We start from the raw sequence: 22786 nt of genomic DNA, 5'->3' as shown, positions 1-22786 counted from the left end.
TAAAATATACAGTATTCAATGTGACTTAAATACATAGTGAAGTCAATACATGGAGTTGAAATAGCATTAAGTCAGCTAATGATTTAGCTCTGTATCTCTGTAACCTAAATAGTGTCCATGTAAATCAAACATCTAAATGGACTAGGAATGAGCCAGCAGTGCACTGTTTTAGCCTTTGAACTAAATGAGTCCTTGTCTAGCCTATCTAATAATAAGCTAAGGACTCCCTCTGCAACTGGATCCAGGACTTCCTGACGGGCCGCCCCCCAGGTGGTAAGGGAAGGCAACAACACTTCTGCCACACTAATCTGCAACACGGGGGCCCCTCAGGGGTGCGTGCTTAGTCCCCTCCTGTTCTCCCTGTTCACCAACGACTGCGTGGCCAAGCAAGACTCCAACACCATCATTAAGTTTGCCAACACAACAGTGGCAGGCCTGATCACCAACAACAATGAGACAGACTATAGGGAGGTGGTCAGAGACCTGGCAGTGTTGTGCCAGGACAACAACCTCTCCCTCAACGTGAGCAAGACAAAAAAGGAGTTGATCGTGGACTACAGGAAAAGGAGGGCCGAACCCCCCATTCACATCGCAAAACTGAAGGCAGGCAGAGTGCACTCAAAGACAGAGACATTTTGATTTGAAAGTGATATGTCCCTCACATCTTAATCATCTGTCTGACTAAGCATAAACTAGGTTAGGAGTGTTTGTTTTAAAATAACAAGTTTCTTTTATCACTTTCATATCAGTCAATCTCCTTTTATAGTCACTCAGACAACTTAACTCCTAGACTGAAACTGTTTTGCTAGCCAGTACAGTAGCTAGATAGTAATTCTGCTCCTTGAAGCCTGAAATGAGAGGCTATTCTCACATGGTAGGCTCATAGTCTCTCCTTTGAGGCATAGTTACTGAAGGAGACTGCTCCAGCCAGTAGGCATCTTCTGTACAGGAGGCAGAGATCTGAGCGCTCACTGACAGAGCCCCTACTGTCTCCAATATTGTCTGTCTGCTGGTATCAGCCAGGTCTGGAGACAGACACTTGTCAAAGTGCCTTAAACACAGGGATCAGAACAGCCAGGGCACCGGCCTCATAGCTCCAGAAATAGAGTTGATGTTGAGAGGATTGATTCCAACCCCACAAGACAAACAGACGTTGGGAGAGAAGAGAGACGCTGGTATCTACAGTACATGAACCTATTGGAAAACCATGGATACCGCTAGCTAAGAAAGCGTCACACTGTATTTGCTTCTTGGACCAACAGGAGCAAGGTCCATTTGGAGAGATCCTCCAACACAGGCTCTTTTTCATCATGATTAGTTTAGCCCCAAAGTCAGCTAGTCAAGATCGAAAGCTTCTCTTAGACAAATGCGCTCCACAATCCCATCACGTCTCCAAATCTAATAATAAGAGCCAGCTTTGGCAAAGTTGCACTCCTTAGGTTACTTTATAAATGCTTTTCTAAAGTTTTAGCTCTTTGGAAAAAGAGGCATTATTTACTAATGAGCTTTGACTATCTCCTTGGCTGTAATTCCTTTAGAGGCTGGGGAGGGGGAGTTGCTGGTTGGGTCTGGGACTGCTGCCCCCTGTTCTGTCCAGGGGGGGAGAAGAGCCAGCTATTTTCCAAAGCACTGGCTGTCATTACCCATGTTGGCGTGCTGCTCTGTGCTAGGAGCCTGTGAGGTAGTGAAGTTGAGTTCTGATAAGTTTAGCCCTGGTCATAAACCAGGCATCAGCCCAGCAAACTACAGGAAGAGCAGCTGGCACAGAGCTAGAGAGAGAAGGAACACAACTAACCAAACCTGGTCTAGCCTAGCCTGAACAAAACCCTGTCTGCTCTTGATCTGCCTGCCTGGCTGGCTGACTGCATGACGATCTGCCTGCCTGCCTGCATGACGATCTGCCTGCCTGGCTGACTGCATGACGATCTGCCTGCCTGGCTGACTGCATGACGATCTGCCTGGCTGGCTGACTGCATGACGATCTGCCTGGCTGGCTGACTGCATGACGATCTGCCTGGCTGGCTGACTGCATGACGATCTGCCTGGCTGGCTGACTGCATGACGATCTGCCTGGCTGGCTGACTGCATGACGATCTGCCTGGCTGGCTGACTGCATGACGATCTGCCTGGCTGGCTGACTGCATGACGATCTGCCTGGCTGGCTGGCTGACTGCATGACGATCTGCCTGGCTGGCTGGCTGACTGCATGACGATCTGCCTGGCTGGCTGACTGCATGACGATCTGCCTGGCTGGCTGACTGCATGACGATCTGCCTGGCTGGCTGACTGCATGACGATCTGCCTGGCTGGCTGACTGCTTGACGATCTGCCTGGCTGGCTGACTGCATGACGATCTGCCTGGCTGGCTGACTGCATGACGATCTGCCTGCCTGGCTGCATGATGATCTGATGAACATTTAGGATTTATCTTAAGTGATTCAGGCAATCAAATGATGACAGCTGTCTAAACGTTGGTTCATTCTAGGGTTGTTCAGGCTAGATTATTAGTTTGACACAGGTGAGAAGCATTCTATTAGTCATTCGTCTAATGAATTACCAAATCACACGTCAAGTAGACACCACAGAGATACTGAGAGTCTAAAATTAGTTGTGTGTCATCATCCAGTACTCAAGTTGAAACAGGAGTCCATCAAATCCCGGAGTCTACATGTGTCCCGCTCTGCAGTCTAAAAATAGCTGCCAGCTACAACAGAAAAGGACAAAAAACATTTTAAAAATGAGAAATTTGTGCTGGTTAGAAATTGAGAGAAAATGGACAGAGACAAAGAACAAAGCTGATTGTTTTTTAATTAGAGGCCATGGCCACTGTTCTAGATGCCACGTCGTCCACACACACTGTTCTTCCATGGTTCTCTCTGTCACTTCCTGACTGGGGCCTAATGTGACGGATGGCGTAATGACATGACGGCATCCTTGTAATCTGTTGCCATGGTGACACAGCTTCTCTAGATCAGCCTACAATGGCTTTACAAAACAGATACAAAAAACAGCAATACTGTACAGTACTGGCTACTCCACACTTTATTAGTTCCCAATTTGCCTTTCGTACATTGACAGACTGCCTTTCACTATAACAAATCAAAGTTTATTGGTCACGTACACAGTTTAGCAGATGTTATAATAGCGGGAGCAGTGAAATGCTTGTGTTACTAGCTCACTGCAGTAACGAATCCAATTAACAACCCAAATAACACCATCAGTAATCCAAATGCACTCTATGCATATATACACCAAAAAGTTCAAGTAAGAATGATATGTACAGCAGTATATATACTGCTCAAAAAAATAAAGGGAACACTTAAACACAATGTAACTCCAAGTCAATCACACTTCTGTGAAATCAAACTGTCCACTTAGGAAGCAACACTGATTGACAATACATTTCACATGCTGTTGTGCAAATGGAATAGACAACAGGTGGAAATTATAGGCAATTAGCAAGACACCCCCAATAAAGGAGTGGTTCTGCAGGTGGTAACCACAGACCACTTCTCAGTTCCTATGCTTCCTGGCGGATGTTTTGGTCACTTTTGAATGCTGGCGGTGCTTTCACTCTAGTGGTAGAATGAGACAGAGTCTACAACCCACACAAGTGGCTCAGGTAGTGCAGCTCATCCAGGATGGCACATCAATGCGAGCTGTGGCAAGAAGGTTTGCTGTGTCTGTCAGCGTAGTGTCCAGAGCATGGAGGCACTACCAGGAGACAGGCCAGTACATCAGGAGATGTGGAGGAGGCCGTAGGAGGGCAACAACCCAGCAGCAGGACCGCTACCTCCGCCTTTGTGCAAGGAGGAGCAGGAGGAGCACTGCCAGAGCCCTGCAAAATGACCTCCAGCAGGCCACAAATGTGCATGTGTCTGCTCAAACGGTCAGAAACAGACTCCATGAGGGTGGTATGAGGGCCCGACGTCCACAGGTGGGGGTTGTGCTTACAGCCCAACACCGTGCAGGACGTTTGGCATTTGCCAGAGAACACCAAGATTGGCAAATTCGCCACTGGCGCCCTGTGCTCTTCACAGATGAAAGCAGGTTCACACTGAGCACATGTGACAGACGTGACAGAGTCTGGAGACGCCGTGGAGAACGTTCTGCTGCCTGCAACATCCTCCAGCATGACCGGTTTGGCGGTGGGTCAGTCATGGTGTGGGGTGGCATTTCTTTGGGGGGCCGCACAGCCCTCCATGTGCTCGCCAGAGGTAGCCTGACTGCCAGTAGGTACCGAGATGAGATCCTCAGACCCCTTGTGAGACCATATGCTGGTGCGGTTGGCCCTGGGTTCCTCCTAATGCAAGACATTGCTAGACCTCATGTGGCTGGAGTGTGTCGGCAGTTCCTGCAAGAGGAAGGCATTGATGCTATGGACTGGCCCACCTGTTCCCCAGACCTGAATCCAATTGAGCACATCTGGGACATCATGTCTCGCTCCATCCACCAACGCCACGTTGCACCACAGACTGCCCAGGAGTTGGCGGATGCTTTAGTCCAGGTCTGGGAGGAGATCCCTCAGGAGACCATCCGCCACCTCATCAGGAGCATGCCCAGGCGTTGTAGGGAGGTCATACAGGCACGTGGAGGCCACACACACTACTGAGCCTCATTTTGAATTGTTTTAAGGACATTACATCAAAGTTGGATCAGCCTGTAGTGTGGTTTTCCACTTTAATTTTGAGTGTGACTCCAAATCCAGACCTCCATGGGTTGATAAATTGGATTTCCATTGATTATTTTTGTGTGATTTTGTTGTCAGCACATTCAACTATGTAAAGAAAAAAGTATTTAATAAGATTTCATTCATTCAGATCTAGGATGTGTTATTTTAGTGTTCCCTTTATTTTTTTGAGCAGTGTATTACAGTGAGCTCTGTCAAGAATCCAGTATATAAATACACTGTGTTTAACAGTGTAACAGTAATGCAATGTAGAGTAGTAGATATATTAGAATGAGCGATGTTGAGAATACAGTATAATATGAATACACAGTGTGAAAAACTGTATAAAAGAAACATGAAGTGTCCATTGTTTATTGTCTCTATATACATGGGACAGCAGAGTTGGCTGTGTGTGAGTGTGTTTGTGAGTATAGGAGTGTTGAGTGTGTATGAGGTGTGTGTTTTGTCTCGTACTACAGGACACGGTGTGATGGCTGTTCAACAGTCTGATGGCCTGGAGACAGAAGCTGTTTTTCAGTCTTTCCGGATTTACATGACGACCAGCTATGATTCAACGGTGCTATATTTCAATGGAAATTCTTTCTCTTGTTTAGTCAAACACATGCCACATTCTCTTAAGTTGGTGACTAAATATAGATTTCGTTAGTGGCGACATTTCAAATGGTTCCCTGTGAAAAGTAATAAATGTAGTATGTTACTCCTAACAATAACAACAACTAACAGACTATTTCTACATGTGATAAAGAGATGGAATGCCAAACCCGTACCCCAGCCAGCACAACCAGCTCCAGATGGCCATGACCCACTCAATAAGACCAGAGCTACCATCCAGGACACTGGATCATTCTAACAGCCTATTGGATTCAAGTTCAGAGGAGTGTAACGAGTAGTGAACGTTCATTAGAAATGTAGGAGAAGGGAAACAACGGCTTGTTCACTAAGGGCCACCAGAAGCCGTCCTCTTTCTTCCATTCCCTGCAGGACTGGTGGGGTGAGGTTGACATTTACAGGTCCTCTCCCTTTGTTCTGAGACACTCCAACACCAATTACACTGTCTGCTGACAGTGCCTTGTTTAAGTCAGACTCACTCCACCTGGGTACTGTAGGACCCTTCGCTCTAAAACACCATTTATTCTCATTTCCTCTCCCTATGTCTGTTATTGTCTGTCATCCCTTTCTTGCCATCTATCTGTTTTTGCCATGCCAAAACCTCCCAGCACAAGAGTTAGATTGTCCAGTCAGTCTGCATGATAAGCTTGTGGGAAGCAGAGTGGAGAGAGTGTGCACTGCACATGAGCACAACACACATCCCTCCATAGGGATGTCAGAGAGGGGGAGAGTGTGATGAGGGGGAGAGCCAAGGAGTCACACAGCACGAGCACTGTCTATAATGACATTGCCTGTCGCTGGCACACGCACGCACTGACCTATTTCCCAGCCATAATGCCAGATCACTGAGCATCATGGGTAAAATCTGTGTGAATATTAACAGAAACAATCCACTATTTGGAATCCCAGCAGTTGATTTGTTCCAATCTGTTGACCAGATATGGAAATGAGATTGGCAAAATAGATTTGGGTTTCTAGATTTGGATTGAGAGGAACTGGAGGGAAAGAGAGAGAGAAGTGAGATCAACAGCCTTGTCAGTTGGCTTGCTAGCGTGGGATGAGGGGAGCAGTGGTATTTATTCATCAATCCTAACTGAGGAGGGAGGGAGGGAGCTACGCTCTAACACTACTCTGCCCTTGACCCCCATCTCGTGGAAACAGGGCCCTGGTCCAACTCTAAACCAATTACCAATGCTGATGATTGCAATAATACACCATGATGCCGCTGGTCATCATAATTGCCGGGAGATTGATTGGGATAGTTTATCTATCTAGATGGCAAGGCGGACAGTAGAGCCATTGTTTACAGATAAAAAAAACAAGCAGGATATAAGACAACAGCTGGACAATCAGGCTACTATGAGAGCTGAAGAAGCTGGCACTGCCACGCAATCAGGGCCTGGCACAGCAACAGCTGCCATACCCTTTCCTGGGTTTTCCAGGTTGAGTCAGCCAATGATGGGTCACTGTGCGGCCACCCTCCATTCAAGGCCCGGAATGGCTGAATCAATGATATCACTGTTCACCATGCTTGACCTTTTATAAGGAACCTATAGCTAATTAATCTTCAAGAGGCCAGGTGATATATGCTAAGCCATATTAAGATGGCAAGGGTGTGGTTTGGTTTGCACTGACGGCCATAAGTAGGTTTGGAAAAGACACAGAGTGGAAAATGGCTCACCATGTGGCTCTGTGATTGGGTGGATCCATACATGGTGATGCCATTGGTTGGCGGGGTGGGCTGTGGCGTGTCTGATTGGACAAAGCCTCTTCTGTCGATGAGACTGAGGAGAGAGAGAAATATCATTGAATGGTTTTCTCAGATATCATAATATTTTAGATCCCTTCCTTGACAAGTGAATAAGTCCCAAGTCCATTTCAATACCGTACTTTGAGGCAAGGCTGACACTGTACATTTATTTTGCATTTGTGAATGACATGCTTTACTTTCTTTGAATACTCTAATTTCAATCGTTGGCAGATATCCTTACACAATGTAAATGGATGTTAAGAGGATGCAGATGAGATGACTTTGAGGGTTAATACTGTGAAAGAATAAGAGGGCCAGAAGAACCACACAGAGAAACCCACTAAAGGAGCGTTGTATTTAATGTTTCACTCTGTATGCAGCCTCTCCGCTTTGTATTCCATCAATGAGGTCATACAACGATCAGTGGAGTGAATCATTATCTCTGTTCTATCATTACCATTGCTGGGCTGACACATGGCTGGTTAGACAGGAACCTGCTGAGGTTAAGCAACATGATTGTCTTATAGTGTGTGTCTTTTGTGTGTGTGTGTGTGTGTGTGTGTGTGTGTGTGTGTGTGTGTGTGTGTGTGCGTGCGTGCGTGCGTGCGTGTGTGTGAGAGCGTATGTGTGTCTAAGGATGCGTGTGTGTCTGTATAAAGGGGGTGTGTGAGTATGTGCATAGAGAGACTAAGTCATGGGCTAACCATGTGAGGCAACATCCATTCATCACCATGGAGGGGCTGTGTGTTGATATGAAACAGTGACACAGCTCAGCTCTAACGGAAGGTGTGCGAGCGCAGGGTAATCAGTAACAGAGAGCCTGTTGACTCAGAGCTAGCTAGTCTGTTACAGGAATTCACCAGACAGGCAGGCGGAGGTGGACTTGTGAAAACTGAAGACATATAGAATGTACACACACACACTCAGCTGCCCCCTCCCTTCTTGCCCACCACCTGCCCAGTGAGTACTGTCCCTTGCCACTCAGTAGAGTTATTACCAGTGAGTAATGATGTGGGCAGTGGAGGCTGGGTTGGGACTGTTACACAGAGTGCAGCCAAACACACCGAAAGGCCCAGAGGTAAAAGCATTTTTAATTTCTCTCCCCTGTTTATTCCCCGGTTCCCCCTGGCCCTGTACGTGTGTTTTACCTCAAAGAGACTGTCTTGCCTCACTGTTAATAACATGCTACTCATGCACTGTAGCATGCCTTTATCCATGTCCCAAATGGCACCCTAATCACTATAGAGCCCTATGGGCCCTGGTCAAAAGTAGTGCACTACAGTACATAGGGAATAGGGTGCTACTTGGGACTGAGCTTAGAGTTAAACAACAGAAGAGGTGCTGCGTCTCCAGTTGTCTCGTCAGCGAGGGAAAACCTGGGCTGTAAAGATAAGAGAAGATAGCCTCTATCTAGGCTGAGTGAGTGTGAAGAAACAGAGCTTTCACCACAGAGAGTGTGTGTAGAAAGTGAGGGGAGGCACGTAGGGTGTTGGGAGAGAGACAGGAGACCATAAGTCGTAACAGTCCTGGAACCGTAAAAGCCTTGGTTTCATGCATGTTAACATCAGAAGCCTCCTCCCTAAATGTGTTTTATTCACTGCTTTAGCACACTCAGCCAACCCGGATGTCCTAGCCGTGTCTGAATCCTGGCTTAGGAAGGCCACCAAAAATTCTGACATTTCCATTCCCAGCTACAACATTTTCCGTCAAGATAGAACTGCCAAAGGGGGAGGAGTTGCAATCTACTGCAGAGATAGTATGAGAGAACTCTGCAGGCTATCCAGGTCTGTGCACAAACAGTTTGAGCTTCTACTTTTAAAAATCCACCTTTCCAGAAATAAGTCTCTCACTGTTGCCGCTTGTTATAGACCCCCCTCAGCTGTGCCCTGGACACCATATGTGAATTGATTGCCCCCCATCTATCTTCAGAGTTCGTACTGTTAGGTGACCTAAACTGGGATATGCTTAGCACCCCGGCCATCCTACAATCTAAGCTAGATCTCACACAAATTATCAAGGAACCTACCAGGTACAACCCTAAATCCGTAAACATGGGCACCCTCATAGATATCATCCTGACCAACTTGCCCTCCAAATACACCTCTGCTATCTTCAACCAGGATCTCAGTGATCACTGCCTTATTGCCTGCATCCGGAATGGGCCCGCGGTCAAACGACCACCCCTCATCACCGTCAAACGCTCCTTAAAATACTTCAGCAAGCAGGCCTTTCTAATTGACCCGGCCCGGGTATCCTGGAAGGATATTGACCTCATCCCGTCAGTAGAGGATGCCTGGTTGTTCTTTAAAAGTGCTTTCCTCACCATCTTAAATAAGCAAGCCACATTCAAAAAATGGAGAACTACAGTGAGGGAAAAAAGGATTTGATCCCCTGCTGATTTTGTACGTTTGCCCACTGACAAAGAAATGATCAGTCTATAATGTTAATGGTAGGTTTATTTGAACAGTGAGAGACAGAATAACAAAATAATCCAGAAAAACTCATGTCAAAAATGTTATAAATTGATTTACATTTTAATGAGGGAAATAAGTATTTGACCCCCCCTCGATCAGAAAGATTTCTGGCTCCCAGGTGTCTTTTATACAGGTAACGAGCTGAGATTAGGAGCACACTCTTAAAGGGAGTGCTCCTAATCTCAGTTTGTTACCTGTATAAAAGACACCTGTCCACAGAAGCAATCAGATTCCAAACTCTCCACCATGGCCAAGACCAAAGAGCTATCCAAGGATGTCAGGGACAAGATTGTAGACCTACACAAGGCTGGAATGGGCTACAAGACCATCGCCAAGCAGCTTGGTGAGAAGGTGACAACAGTTGGTGCGATTATTTGCAAATGGAAGAAACACAAAAGAACTGTCAATCTCCCTCAGCCTGGGGCTCCATGCAAGATCTCACCTCGTGGAGTTGCAATGAGCATGAGAACGGTGAGGAATTAGCCCAGAACTACACGGGAGGATCTTGTCAATGATCTCAAGGCAGCTGGGACCATAGTCACCAAGAAAACAATTGGTAACACACTACGCCGTGAAGGACTGAAATCCTGCAGCGCCCACAAGGTCCCCCTGCTCAAGAAAGCACATATACATGCCCGTCTGAAGTTTGCCAATGAACATCTGAATGATTCAGAGGACAACTGGGTGAAAGTGTTGTGGTCAGATGAGACCAAAATGGAGCTCTTTGGTATCAACTCAACTCGCCGTGTTTGGAGGAGGAGGAATGCTGCCTATGACCCCAAGAACCTCATCCCCACCGTCAAACATGGAGGTGGAAACATTATGCTTTGGGGGTGTTTTTCTGCTAAGGGGACAGGACAACTTCACCGCATCAAAGGGACGATGGACGGGGCCATGTCAAAATGGGTCGTGGATGGGTATTCCAGCATGTCAATGACCCAAAACACACGGCCAAGGCAACAAAGGAGTGGCTCAAGAAGAAGCACATTAAGGTCCTGGAGTGGCCTAGCCAGTCTCCAGACCTTAATCCCATAGAAAATCTGTGGAGGGAGCTGAAGGTTCGAGTTGCCAAACGTCAGCCTCGAAACCTTAATGACTTGGAGAAGATCTGCAAAGAGTGGGACAAAATCCCTCCTGAGATGTGTGCAAACCTGGTGGCCAACTACAAGAAACGTCTGACCTCTGATTGCCAACAAGGGTTTTGCCACCAAGTACTAAGTTATGTTTTGCAGAGGGGTCATATACTTATTTCACCTCATTAAAATGCAAATCATTTTATAACATTTTTGACATGCGTTTTCTGGATTTTTTTGTTGTTATTCTGTCTCTCACTGTTCAAATAAACCTACCATTAAAATTATAGACTGATCATTTCTTTGTCAGTGGGCAAATGTACAAAATCAGCAGGGGATCAAATACTTTTTTCCCTCACTGGAGGTGTCTGGTTAGACTGTAAACTCTCCTTCCAGAGTCACATTAAGCATCTCCAATCCAAAATTAAATCTAGAATCGGCTTCCTATTTCACAAAGCCTCCTTCACTCATGCTGCCAAACATACCCTCGTAAAACTGACTATCCTACCGATCCTTGACTTTGGCGATGTCATTTACGAAATAGCCCCCAACACTCCACTCAGCAAACTGGATGTAGTCTATCACAGTGCCATCCGTTTTGTCACCAAAGCCCCATATACTACCCACCACTGCGACCTGTACACTCTCGTTGGCTGGCCCTCGCTACATATTCATCGCCAAACCCACTATCTATAAGTCTTTGCTAGGTAAAGCCCCGCCTTATCTCAGCTCACTGGTCACCATAGCAACGCCCACCTGTAGCACGCGCTCCAGCAGGTATATTTCACTGTTCATCCCCAAAGCCAACACCTCTTTTGGCCGCCTTTCCTTCCAGTTCTCTGCTGCCAATGACTGGAACGAATGGCAAAAATCACTGAAGCTGGAGACATATCTCCCTCACTAACTTTAAGCATCAGCTGTCAGAGCAGCTTACCGATCAGTGTACACTGCCCATCTGTAAATAGCACACCCAACTACCTCATCCCCATATTGTCATTTCTTTTTTTGCTCTTTTGCACCCCAGTATCTCTACATGCACATCATCTGCACATCTATCACTCCTGTGTTAAAGCTAAATTGTAATTATTTCACCACTATGGCCTATTTATTGCCTTACCTCCCTAATCTTACTACATTTGCACACACTGTACATAGATTTTCCTATTGTGTTATTGATTGTACGTTTGTTTATCCCATGTGTAACTCTGTGTTGTTGTTTTTGTTGCACTGCTTTGCTTTATCTTGGCCAGGTCGCAGTTGTAAATTATAACTTGTTCTCAACTGGCCTACCTGGTTAAATAAAGGTGAAATAAAAAATAAATAAAACATTTAAAAAAAATGGGGTTTCAACTATAAGTTATACACAGTGAGGTAATCCAAATGAAAGGGTTATATTGATGATGTGTCTGAATGCAAATTCTATAGAGAAGGAAGTGTTGGATAAGACAAGCTAATAAGCAATCAATGGCTATGAGTCTATAGATACAATGACTACTACATCTAGCATTTCTATGTGCATAGTTTGATCTCACTGGGAGGTGCTGGAATCCTTTGTACTATCAGAGGTCTGAATGAGGAATAGCTGCAGGCAGATGATTTCACAGCAGCAGCTCTCTAGCAAGATCATGATGAGCTCTGTGTGACGGACCTATTTTAGCTTTCTGACAATGTAGGAAACTATAGTGACGGGAAAAACGGATTTCTCCAAGAATGAGAAGAACTATTGGATTTGAAATTTCTCTAAGACAGAGGATGATAGTGTGCCATGTGTTACATTTTTGGGTAAATCCAAATATACAGAGCCAAATAATGTCAGATCCACATGCAAACACACAGGACCGTCCTTACCTGGGTGGTAGGGGTCCACACAGTGCTGCACAGCAGTTGGTGAATATGTTTCCGTGGCTGTAAGGGTTATAATTGTCTTTCCCTCTTTTAGACGACCATGACCCTTTGATCTGAAACAGAAAAAGCCAAAATCAGAGCAATAAACCAGGGGTTAAAAACTTAGTTGTATTTCAAAAGGGAAGATCAATTTCCTCAGACTTTTGTCTGGAACTTTCGGTTCCTTCTGTGTGTGTGTGTGTGTGTGTGTGTGTGTGTGTGTGTGTGTGTGTGTGTGTCTATAATGTCCCAGGCAGCTCTACAGTGGTGAGCGATGAGGCAAACTGCCTGGAAATAAATGAGATCAGACTCAGATCTGGCTGTCCTCCACTAAACTCAACCATCCACTAGAGGAAAAACCAAACTGCTGCCTGGGTTTAGTCTGTGTAATATGGTAGGAGACGGCTGGGGGTTTAGTAGTGTCTGTGTAATCTGGTAGGAGACAGGAGATGGCTGGGGGTTTAGTAGTGTCTGTGTAATCTGGTAGGAGACGGCTGGGGGTTTAGTAGTGTCTGTGTAATCTGGTAGGAGACAGGAGATGGCTGGGGGTTTAGTAGTGTCTGTGTAATCTGGTAGGAGACAGGAGATGGCTGGGGGTATGGATGAACCCTGCAGGTACTGGATGTCTTAAACATGAGAACTTCAGAAATTTAAGAGAAATCCAGTTAAACACTTACCAATCCTCTTAACTTGTGAAGCAGAGAGAGAGTGAGTGAGTGTGCGTGTCCATGTACTCACATCTTCATTTGTGGTCTGGTTGGAGCTGATCAGGTATGTGTGGAATCCAGACAGCCCCACTATGGACCAGACAGAGAAGAAACACACCACCACCTCCAGCACAGTGACCAAAGGGTTAAGGAAAACCTGACACACACACAGTCCTATGCTACAGCTCAGTAACAGGTGCATGCTCTTGAAACAGGTTTGCTTCAATCCCTCTCCTTGCCCTAACCTGGGCTCAAACTAGGCACTCTCTGAACACAACTGCCTCCCACGAAGCATCGTTACCTATCACTAATGCAAGGGGAAAAAAAATACTTCAAGGTCTCAGAGCGAGTGATATCACCGATTGAAACGCTATTTCACACCAGGTACGCTCTCTTATTGACAGACAGACACACACATCTGCTCTCTTTCCCTCACATACACACATCAAACACAGAGTAGAGGAAAAGAAAGGGCAGTATTGACCTGCTGCCAATGCCTGTCCTTACTCTAGCTAGCCTGCCTGGCCCTCTGTTCACTTGACTGGAAACAGCATGGTAGTACAGTGGAACAGTGGTCTCAAAGATCAGGAACAGCAGGATCAGGAGCAGAATCAGGAGCAGCAGGATCAGGAGCAGCAGGATCAGGAGCAGCAGGATCAGGAGCAGCAGGATCAGAAGCAGCAGGATCAGAAGCAGCAGGATCAGAAGCAGCAGGATCAGAAGCAGCAGGATCAGAAGCAGAATCAGGAGCAGCGGCAGATCAGAGTTAGAGCGATATGGCCAAAAGATGGCAGTATTTTTAACATTTTTGACGGTATGATGGTATTTGATCAATTTTACACTGCCACATAGGGCTGCGAAATATGGGTAAAAAATCTAGGCCTTATTTTGATTTATTATTATTTTAATTGTTTTTCTTTTTTACCCCCTTTTTCGATCTTGTCTTATCACTGCAACTCCCCAATGGGCTCAGGAGTTGAAGGTCAAGTCATGCATCCTCCAAACCGCGCTTCTTAAAACCTGTTAGGGCTAGGGGGCAGTATTTACACGGCCGGATAAAAAACGTACCCGATTTAATCTGGTTATTACTACTGCCCAGAAACTAGAATATGCATATAATTATTGGCTTTGGATAGAAAACACCCTAAAGTTTCTAAAACTGTTTGAATGGTGTCTGAGTATAACAGAACTCATATGGCAGGCAAAAACCTGAGAAGATTCCAAACAGGAAGTACCCTCTCTGACCATTCCTTGGGCTTCTTGGCTCTGTTTATTGAACATTTAGGATCTTTGCTGTAACGTGACACTTCCTACGGCTCCCATAGGCTCTCAGAACCCGGGAAAAAGCTGAATGATGTAATTCCAGCCGCTGGCTGAAAAACTTTAGCGCCTTTGGTAAGTGCTCTATCAGGGGACCATCAGACTGAGGCTCGTGCACGAGGGGATCCCATGTTTTTATTTCCTCTCTCTTTGAACGTAAACACGCTTTCCCGGTCGGAATATTATCGCTTTTTTACGAGAAAAATTGCAAAAATTTGATTTTAAACAGCGGTTGACATGCTTCGAAGTACGGCAATGGAATATTTAGAATTTTTTTGTCACGAAACGCGTCGGGCGCGTAACCCTTATTTACCCTTTCGGATAGTGTCTTGAACGTACGAACAAAACGCCGCTATTTGGATATAACTATGGATTATTTGGGACCAAACCAACATTTGTTATTGAAGTAGAAGTCCTGGGAGTGCATTCTGACGAAGAACAACAAAGGTAATAACATTTTTCTTATAGTAAATCTGACTTTGGTGAGTGCTAAACTTGCTGGGTGTGTAAATAGCTAGCCCTGTGATGCCGGGCTATCTACTTAGAATATTGCAAAATGTGCTTTCACCGAAAAGCTATTTTAAAATCGGACATAGCGAGTGCATATAGGAGTTCTGTATCTATAATTCTTAAAATAATTATGTTTTTTGTGAACGTTTATCGTGAGTAATTTAGTAAATTCACCGGAAGTGTTCGGTGGGAATGCTAGTTCTGAACGTCACATGCTAATGTAAAAAGCTGGTTTTTGATATAAATATGAACTTGATTGAACAAAACATGCATGTATTGTATAACATAATGTCCTAAGATTGTCATCTGATGAAGATCATCAAAGGTTAGTGCTGCATTTAGCTGTGGTTTGGGTTTATGTGACATTATATGCTAGCTTGAAAAATGGGTGTCTGATTATTTCTGGCTGGGTACTCTGCTGACATAATCTAATGTTTTGCTTTCGTTGTAAAGCCTTTTTGAAATCGGACAGTGTGGTTAGATTAACGAGAGTCTTGTCTTTAAAAATGGTGTAAAATAGTCATATGTTTGAGAAATTGAAGTAATAGCATTTCCAAGGTATTTGAATAACGCGCCACGGGATTCCACTGGCTGTTGAGTAGGTCAAGCGTCCCACCTAGCCCAGAGAGGTTAACACCCTCCCGCTTAACCCAGAAGCCAGCCGCACCAAAGTGTTGGAGGAAACACTGTTCAACGGACAACGAGGTCAGCATACAGGTGAACTGCCCGCCACAAGGAGTCGCTTGACAGACTTTTACCTTGTCAGCTCAGGGATTCAATCCAGCAACCTTTCAGTTACTGGACCAACGCTCTAACCACTAGGCTACCTGCCGCCCCATACATACACTAAAAGAAAAGAGAACACACAAGGCATGATCGAGTTAATCCAACCACTGTCTCCTCCATGATGACTTTCTGCCCCCCCTCTCAAGGACAAGCAAAGGATGTCATCATTCACATACAGGGGACTGGTGAGATAGATGTTATCAGGCCTCATCCCCTGCCTGCCTTTTTAAAGCGCTGTGCTGCTGTACAACATTGGGCTGCTGTGTTATCAGCTGAGACTGCCACACGGTTCCTCACCAGAGGGCCTGACGTGCTTCTTATCTCCCTGAGAGAGGAGAGAGCAGCAGCATGCCTACAGACAAATGAAGCCCGACAGACAGAGAGACACACTCACACATCAAGCAGCCTGGCTGGCAGATTCTAGATGAATTACCTGAGGGCCGGTGAAATGGAGAATACAGTCTACAGTTGTCTGGGAGATGAGAGGCACAGAGGGCTGACACTAGTAGAGGTTACAGGGAAATCATAGAACAGTTCCATGTCGAGGATTTGCGCTTTTTTTTGCTGAAAACTGAAAAGCATTCCAATAAATAAAAAAATACATATATTGTAGTAAATATTTGATCTGGGCAGAATAAAATGCCTGGCCCTAAAATCAAAGCAAAACTACTGTTCCTCTGCAGTTGTGCAGAGACTATGGGATGGCTAGCAGCTAGCTTCTAGGAGTATTTTGAACAGTAGTGGCCACAGGGTCTGGAGGACACAAAACAAATCCTGCTGTTTGGAATGTAATACCAGAGAGAGAGAGCGCGAGAGAGAGAGAGCGCGAGAGAGAGAGAGCGCGAGAGAGCGCGAGAGAGAGAGAGCGCGAGAGAGCGCGAGAGAGAGCGAGAGCGCGAGAGAGCGCGAGAGAGAGAGCGCGCGAGAGAAAGAGAGCGCGAGAGAGAGAGAGAGAGCGCGAGAGCGCGAGCGAGAGAGAGAGAGAGCGCGAGCGAGAGAGAGAGCGCGAGCGAGAGAGAGAGAGAGCGCGAGCGAGAGAGAGCGCGAGCGAGAGAGAGAGAGAGAGCGCGAGAGAGAGAGAGCGCGAGCGAGAGAGAGAGCGCGAGCGAGAGAGAGAGAGCGCGAGCGAGAGAGAGAGCGCGAGAGAGAGAGAGCGCGAGAGAGAGAGAGCGCGAGAGAGAGAGAGCGCGAGAGAGAGAGAGAGAGAGAGCGCGCGAGAGAGAGCGAGAGAGAGAGAGAGAGAGAGCGCGCGAGAGAGAGCGCGAGAGAGAGAGAGAGAGAGAGAGAGCGCGAGAGAGAGAGAGAGAGAGAGCGCGAGAGAGAGAGAGAGAGAGAGAGAGAGAGAGAGAGAGAGAGCGAGCGCGAGAGAGAGAGAGAGAGCGAGCGCGAGAGAGAGAGAGAGAGCGAGCGCGAGAGAGAGAGAGAGAGAGCGAGCGCGAGAGAGAGAGAGAGAGAGCGAGCGCGAGAGAGCGAGCGCGAGAGAGCGAGAGCGAGCGCGAGAGAGAGCGCGAGAGAGAGCGCGAGAGAGAGCGCGAGAGAGAGCGCGAGAGAGAGAGAGCGCGAGAGAGAGAGAGCGCGAGCGAGAGAGAGAGAGCGCGAGCGAGAGAGAGCGCGAGCGAGAGAGAGCGCGAGCGAGAGAGAGAGCGCGAGAGAGAGAGAGAGCGCGAGAGAGAGAGAGAGCGCGAGAGAGAGAGAGCGCGAGAGAGAGAGAGCGCGAGAGAGAGAGAGAGCGCGAGAGAGAGAGAGCGCGAGAGAGAGAGAGCGCGAGAGAGAGAGAGAGAGCGCGCGAGAGAGAGCGAGAGAGAGAGAGAGAGAGCGCGAGAGAGAGAGAGAGAGAGAGCGCGAGAGAGAGAGAGAGAGAGAGAGCGCGAGAGAGAGAGAGAGAGAGCGAGCGCGAGAGAGAGAGAGAGAGCGAGCGCGAGAGAGAGAGAGAGAGCGAGCGCGAGAGAGAGAGAGAGAGCGAGCGCGAGAGAGAGAGAGAGAGCGAGCGCGAGAGAGAGAGAGAGAGCGAGCGCGAGAGAGAGAGAGAGAGCGAGCGCGAGAGAGAGAGAGAGCGAGCGCGAGAGAGAGAGAGAGCGAGCGCGAGAGAGCGAGCGCGAGAGAGCGAGCGCGAGAGAGAGCGCGAGAGAGCGAGCGCGAGAGAGCGAGCGCGAGAGAGAGCGCGAGAGAGAGCGCGAGAGAGAGCGCGAGAGAGAGAGCGCGCGAGAGAGAGAGCGCGAGAGAGAGAGAGCGCGAGAGAGAGAGAGCGCGAGAGAGAGCCGAGAGAGAGCGCGAGAGAGAGCGCGAGAGAGAGAGAGCGCGAGAGAGAGCGCGAGAGAGAGAGAGCGCGAGAGAGAGCGCGAGAGAGAGCGCGAGAGAGAGAGAGCGCGAGAGAGAGAGAGCGCGAGAGAGAGCGCGAGAGAGAGAGAGAGCGCGAGAGAGAGCGCGAGAGAGAGCGCGAGAGAGAGCGCGAGAGAGAGCGCGAGAGAGAGCGCGAGAGAGAGCGCGAGAGAGAGCGCGAGAGAGAGCGCGAGAGAGCGAGAGAGAGCGAGAGAGCGAGAGAGAGAGAGAGAGAGAGCGAGAGAGCGAGAGAGCGAGAGAGCGAGAGAGCGCGAGAGCGCGAGAGAGAGAGAGAGCGCGAGAGAGCGCGAGAGAGAGCACGAGCGAGAGAGAGAGAGCGAGAGAGCGAGAGAGCGCGAGCGAGAGCGCGAGAGAGAGAGAGAGAGAGGAGAGCGAGAGCGAGAGAGATCAAGACAATTTAGATGAGAGGGAGAGAGTCACAGAGGCACCAGTTGGGACAGCAGTCATGCACAGCAGAGCTGAAGAACAGGACAGATCACAGCATGGAAGAGGCAGGGACTGGCAGGAGAAGGCAGAAGAGGAGCGAGAAAACACACACAACTTGCATCCATCACACCATTATGAGAAAGGATATCTAGCAGGAGTGTCTTTGAGTGCGTTGAGGAACCCTTGTCGATGGGATCCTGCAGTGAAAGACGAGAGTTTAATAACAGTTAAACATTCTAAAGAATCTAAAACCTCGTAAATCAATCGGAAAACAACCTTTCGACTGAGTAAGGTGAAAGGTCAGGCGCAGAGCTTGGCTTTATGGAGCGAAGCCCAATCCACTGTAGGCTACTAGGAGATAGAGCACAATACCCTCAAAGCTGACAACATATAACAATACCAGTTAGAAGGTCAAAATACCATGGCACCTATAATATATCTGACACTATGTTAGGGAGTGAGAGCCTTTCTCAAAGAGAGACAATATCATTAGTCTACAGTGAAATGTTTTGACTAATAGGCTAGGACTATGAGAGCAGCAGAAGATAACCTGTCTGTACTGGCACCCAAGATACTGATAGTGATAAGCCTTCAGAGTATAAAGTGGCGTACAGCTCTCCCTGTGCTGTGTGTACACATAACAATGCAGGGTGGATTGGATATCATACGCCATAAACACTTAGTAGCTTTTTTTTTTATTCAGTCAGCAAGTTTATGCTGAGGCTGAGCAAGACAGAGCGCACCCACTTTAATTGCCATTACATTTTAACTGCCATCTGGGATACAGGATAGAGAGTGGAGAAGGAGCCCAATCAGATACGGCCATCTAGCCTAATTCGGTCACCAGAGACATATTGATCTCTGTGCTGCTCGTCTCATCCATAACAGTGACAGGTGTTTCTAGCTAGGAGCCCTTCACAGCTACTCCGAGAGGACTACTATAATTATATGGGCTGTACAGGAGGGGGCTTGGTAACCTTGTTATAGTGACGTGGGCAGAGTCAATATAACACTTTGTAAACAGAGCAGACTTCTCTTCAGAAGGAGACTAGAATGTCTATTTTGCCCACAGTCAAAATCAAGAGAAGGATACAAAAGAAAGATCAAGTGAAGAGAGAATTCTCTGTTGGTTCATTTGTGACTTTCATTCTTTTCTCCAGTTGTTTTTCCAGCCGTCATCCTCACCCACTCTCCCTCCCTCACCCACCCACTCTCCCTCCCTCACCCACTCTCCCTCCCTCACCCACCCTCCCTCACCCACCCACTCTCCCTCCCTCCCTCACCCACCCTCCCTCACCCACCCACTCTCCCTCCCTCACCCACCCACTCTCCCTCCCTCACCCACCCACCCACTCTCCCTCACCCCCTCTCCCTCTCACCCCCTCTCCCACTCTCCCTCACCCACTCCCCCACAAACTCTCCCTCCCTCACCCACCCACTCTCCCTCACCCACCCACTCCCCCACCCACTCTCCCTCCCTCACCCACTCTCCCTCCCTCACCCACTCTCCCTCCCTCCCTCCCTCACCCACTCTCCCTCCCACTCTCCCTCACCCACACAGACTCTACTATCTGCTCATTCTGAGGGGGATGGTAAGGAGCCAGAATACTGCTGGGATCACAACGCCCGCCCACTTACAACCTGCTGGCTAGCTGCTCTTACACAACCAGAACCAGGAGGAAGAGGTGTGTGTGTGTGTGTGTACACAATCTTTATTGTCAATTACTTACGTAAGATGACATGTGTGATGACAAAGGCGAAGATGAAGATTGTGAGGAAGGAGAGGGAGAGGATGAACATGTAGAAGAAACGGTAGTTCCTTTTCCCAACACAGTTCCCCACCCAGGGACAGTGGTGGTCAAAACGCTCTGCGGAGAAAGAGAAGAGAGAAACTCACATTAAAGACACATTAAGCAAGTGCAATGATGCTTGGGAGAGAGATACACAGCGAGAAAGGGGGAGGGTGCAGAGAGAGCGAATGACAGAGACAGAATGACAGAGAAACAGACACAGACAGAGACAGAGAGAATAAGGTGTAGATGGAATATTTATATTAAGTGTACTAGAGCTTTGAGACATTGTAGCCAGCTTCCTCTCGCTGGCAGGTAGGCAGTCAGGTACAAAGGTAGGTAGAGGTATGCCTCTGAAAAACAGCAGTATATTCAAAGCACCACAGACACACAGTATGTAACCCACATACAGTTCACCATTTCCACCTTGATGGCAAATTAAATGTTGCTATTCATAGTTAAAGTGCCTGTCCCTGGGGCGCACGAACACACACAGCAGTGGGCCTTCTTGGCACCTTTACCACACTCCTACCTAAACCTCCCTGGCAGAATGTGAACTGTGATTATAATGGAAATGATCCACATCCCACATTACATCCAAATTACAGGAAGTAAGCCTTCCCTTTGAGCCCTGGCATGATTAGCTACTGTTTCAGACTGCTGCTGCCTATTCAAACAGGAGCTATTACACAGAGGGGAGGGAGGCTGTGTATCCACAGCCCAAATCTGCAGCGGAGTTAAGTGGGTCTGTGAATGAGTGGTACTGTGGGCACATGGATAATAACATCCTGAGAGACTTCCATTAGGGACTTGTCTGACTGTGTGAGGACTTGAAGCTGACAGGAGGCAAAGGACCATTATAGTAGAGTCCAGTGTGCCAGTACTGTTACCAGGCAGATTGCTTCAGACACCACTCAGTACAGTTTCCCAGGCAGATTGCTTCAGACACCACTCGGTACAGTTTCCCAGGCAGATTGCTTCAGACACCACTCGGTACAGTTTCCCAGGCAGATTGCTTCAGACACCACTCAGTACAGTTTCCCAGGCAGATTGCTTCAGACACCACTCAGTACAGTTTCCCAGGCAGATTGCTTCAGACACCACTCAGTACAGTTTCCCAGGCAGATTGCTTCAGACACCACTCAGTACAGTTTCCCAGGCAGATTGCTTCAGACACCACTCAGTACAGTTTCCCAGGCAGATTGCTTCAGACACCACTCAGTACAGTTTCCCAGGCAGATTGCTTCAGACACCACTCGGTACAGTTTCCCAGGCAGATTGCTTCAGACACCACTCAGTACAGTTTCCCAGGCAGATTGCTTCAGACACCACTCAGTACAGTTTTCTAGGCAGATTGCTTCAGACACCACTCAGTACTGTTTTCCAGGCAGATTGCTTCAGACACCACTCAGTACTGTTACCAGGCAAATTGCTTCAGACACCACTCAGTACTGTTACCAGGCAGATTGCTTCAGACACCACTCAGTACTGTTTCCCAGGCAGATTGCTTCAGACACCACTCAGTACAGTTTTCCAGGCAGATTGCTTCAGACACCACTCAGTACTGTTTTCCAGGCAGATTGCTTCAGACACCACTCAGTACTGTTACCAGGCAGATTGCTTCAGACACCATTCAGTACTGTTACCAGGCAGATTGCTTCCAACACCACTCTTTCAATAGAAATAAAAGACAATGTCTGGTGATGAGGTGGTTTGTGTGTGTTTGTATGCACGTCCGTGTGTGTGTGTGTGTGTGTGTGTGTGTGTGTGTTATTAATCTCACAAAGCCAGAGTCCAGTCTCAGAGAACCTACTGTCAGGATTCAGTTCTGGCAACGTGCCTCCAAAATATGCCTGGGCATGCATGAATACAATAGAATAAAAGGTGCATTTCGGCGCTTAGCTTAAACATTTTGTGAAAACAATCTATATTTGGAACAATATCGAAATACACAAGCTTTTGGATATTTGCCATTTAAATCAATGCTACGAGCTATGTAAAGATAATAAGGAATGTGCATGCTGTGAGGGAGCTAGGAGAGAAGCTTAACTTCTCTAGGGTAGGGGGCAGTATTTTGACGTCCGGATGAAAGGCGTGCCCAAATTAAACTGCCTGCTACTCAGGCTCAGAAGGTAGGATATGCATAATATTAGTAGATTTGGATAGAAAACACTCTGAAGTTTCTAAAACTGTTTGAATGATGTCTGAGTATAAAATACCTCATATGGCAGGCAAAACCCTGAGAAATATCCAACCAGGAAGTGTGGAAATCTGAGGCTTGTAGTTTTTTCAATTGATTCCCTATTCAAACTGCAGTGACTTAGGGTTCATTTTGCACTTCCAAAGGCTTCCACTAGATGTCAACAGTCTTTAGAACATTGTTCCATGCTTCTACTGTGAACATGGAGCGAACAAGAGGGCCTGGAG

The 22786-nt window shown here is 47.3% G+C and overlaps 1 protein-coding gene across 6 annotated transcripts in view; it reads right to left on the bottom strand.

Annotated features, from left to right (window-relative positions):
• LOC115172755 (probable palmitoyltransferase ZDHHC14) overlaps nt 1–22786 on the bottom strand; it is a 97745-nt gene that overhangs the window by 2043 nt on the left and 72916 nt on the right. For all 6 annotated transcript variants that reach the window (XM_029730486.1, XM_029730485.1, XM_029730489.1 and 3 more), the window contains exons 5-9: nt 20300–20437; nt 18718–18766; nt 13219–13321; nt 12445–12554; nt 6981–7083 (exon numbers count right to left, since the gene is read on the bottom strand). In XM_029730486.1, the coding sequence (XP_029586346.1) occupies nt 6981–7083; nt 12445–12554; nt 13219–13321; nt 18718–18766; nt 20300–20437 (503 nt within the window). The remainder of the gene's footprint in view (nt 1–6980; nt 7084–12444; nt 12555–13218; nt 13322–18717; nt 18767–20299; nt 20438–22786) is intronic.

Source organism: Salmo trutta, chromosome 33 (assembly GCF_901001165.1).
Source record: "Salmo trutta chromosome 33, fSalTru1.1, whole genome shotgun sequence".
Classification (NCBI taxonomy): domain Eukaryota; kingdom Metazoa; phylum Chordata; class Actinopteri; order Salmoniformes; family Salmonidae; genus Salmo; species Salmo trutta.
The sequence above is the reverse complement of the archived record's forward strand: the minus strand, read 5'-3'. Positions and strand labels throughout refer to the sequence as shown.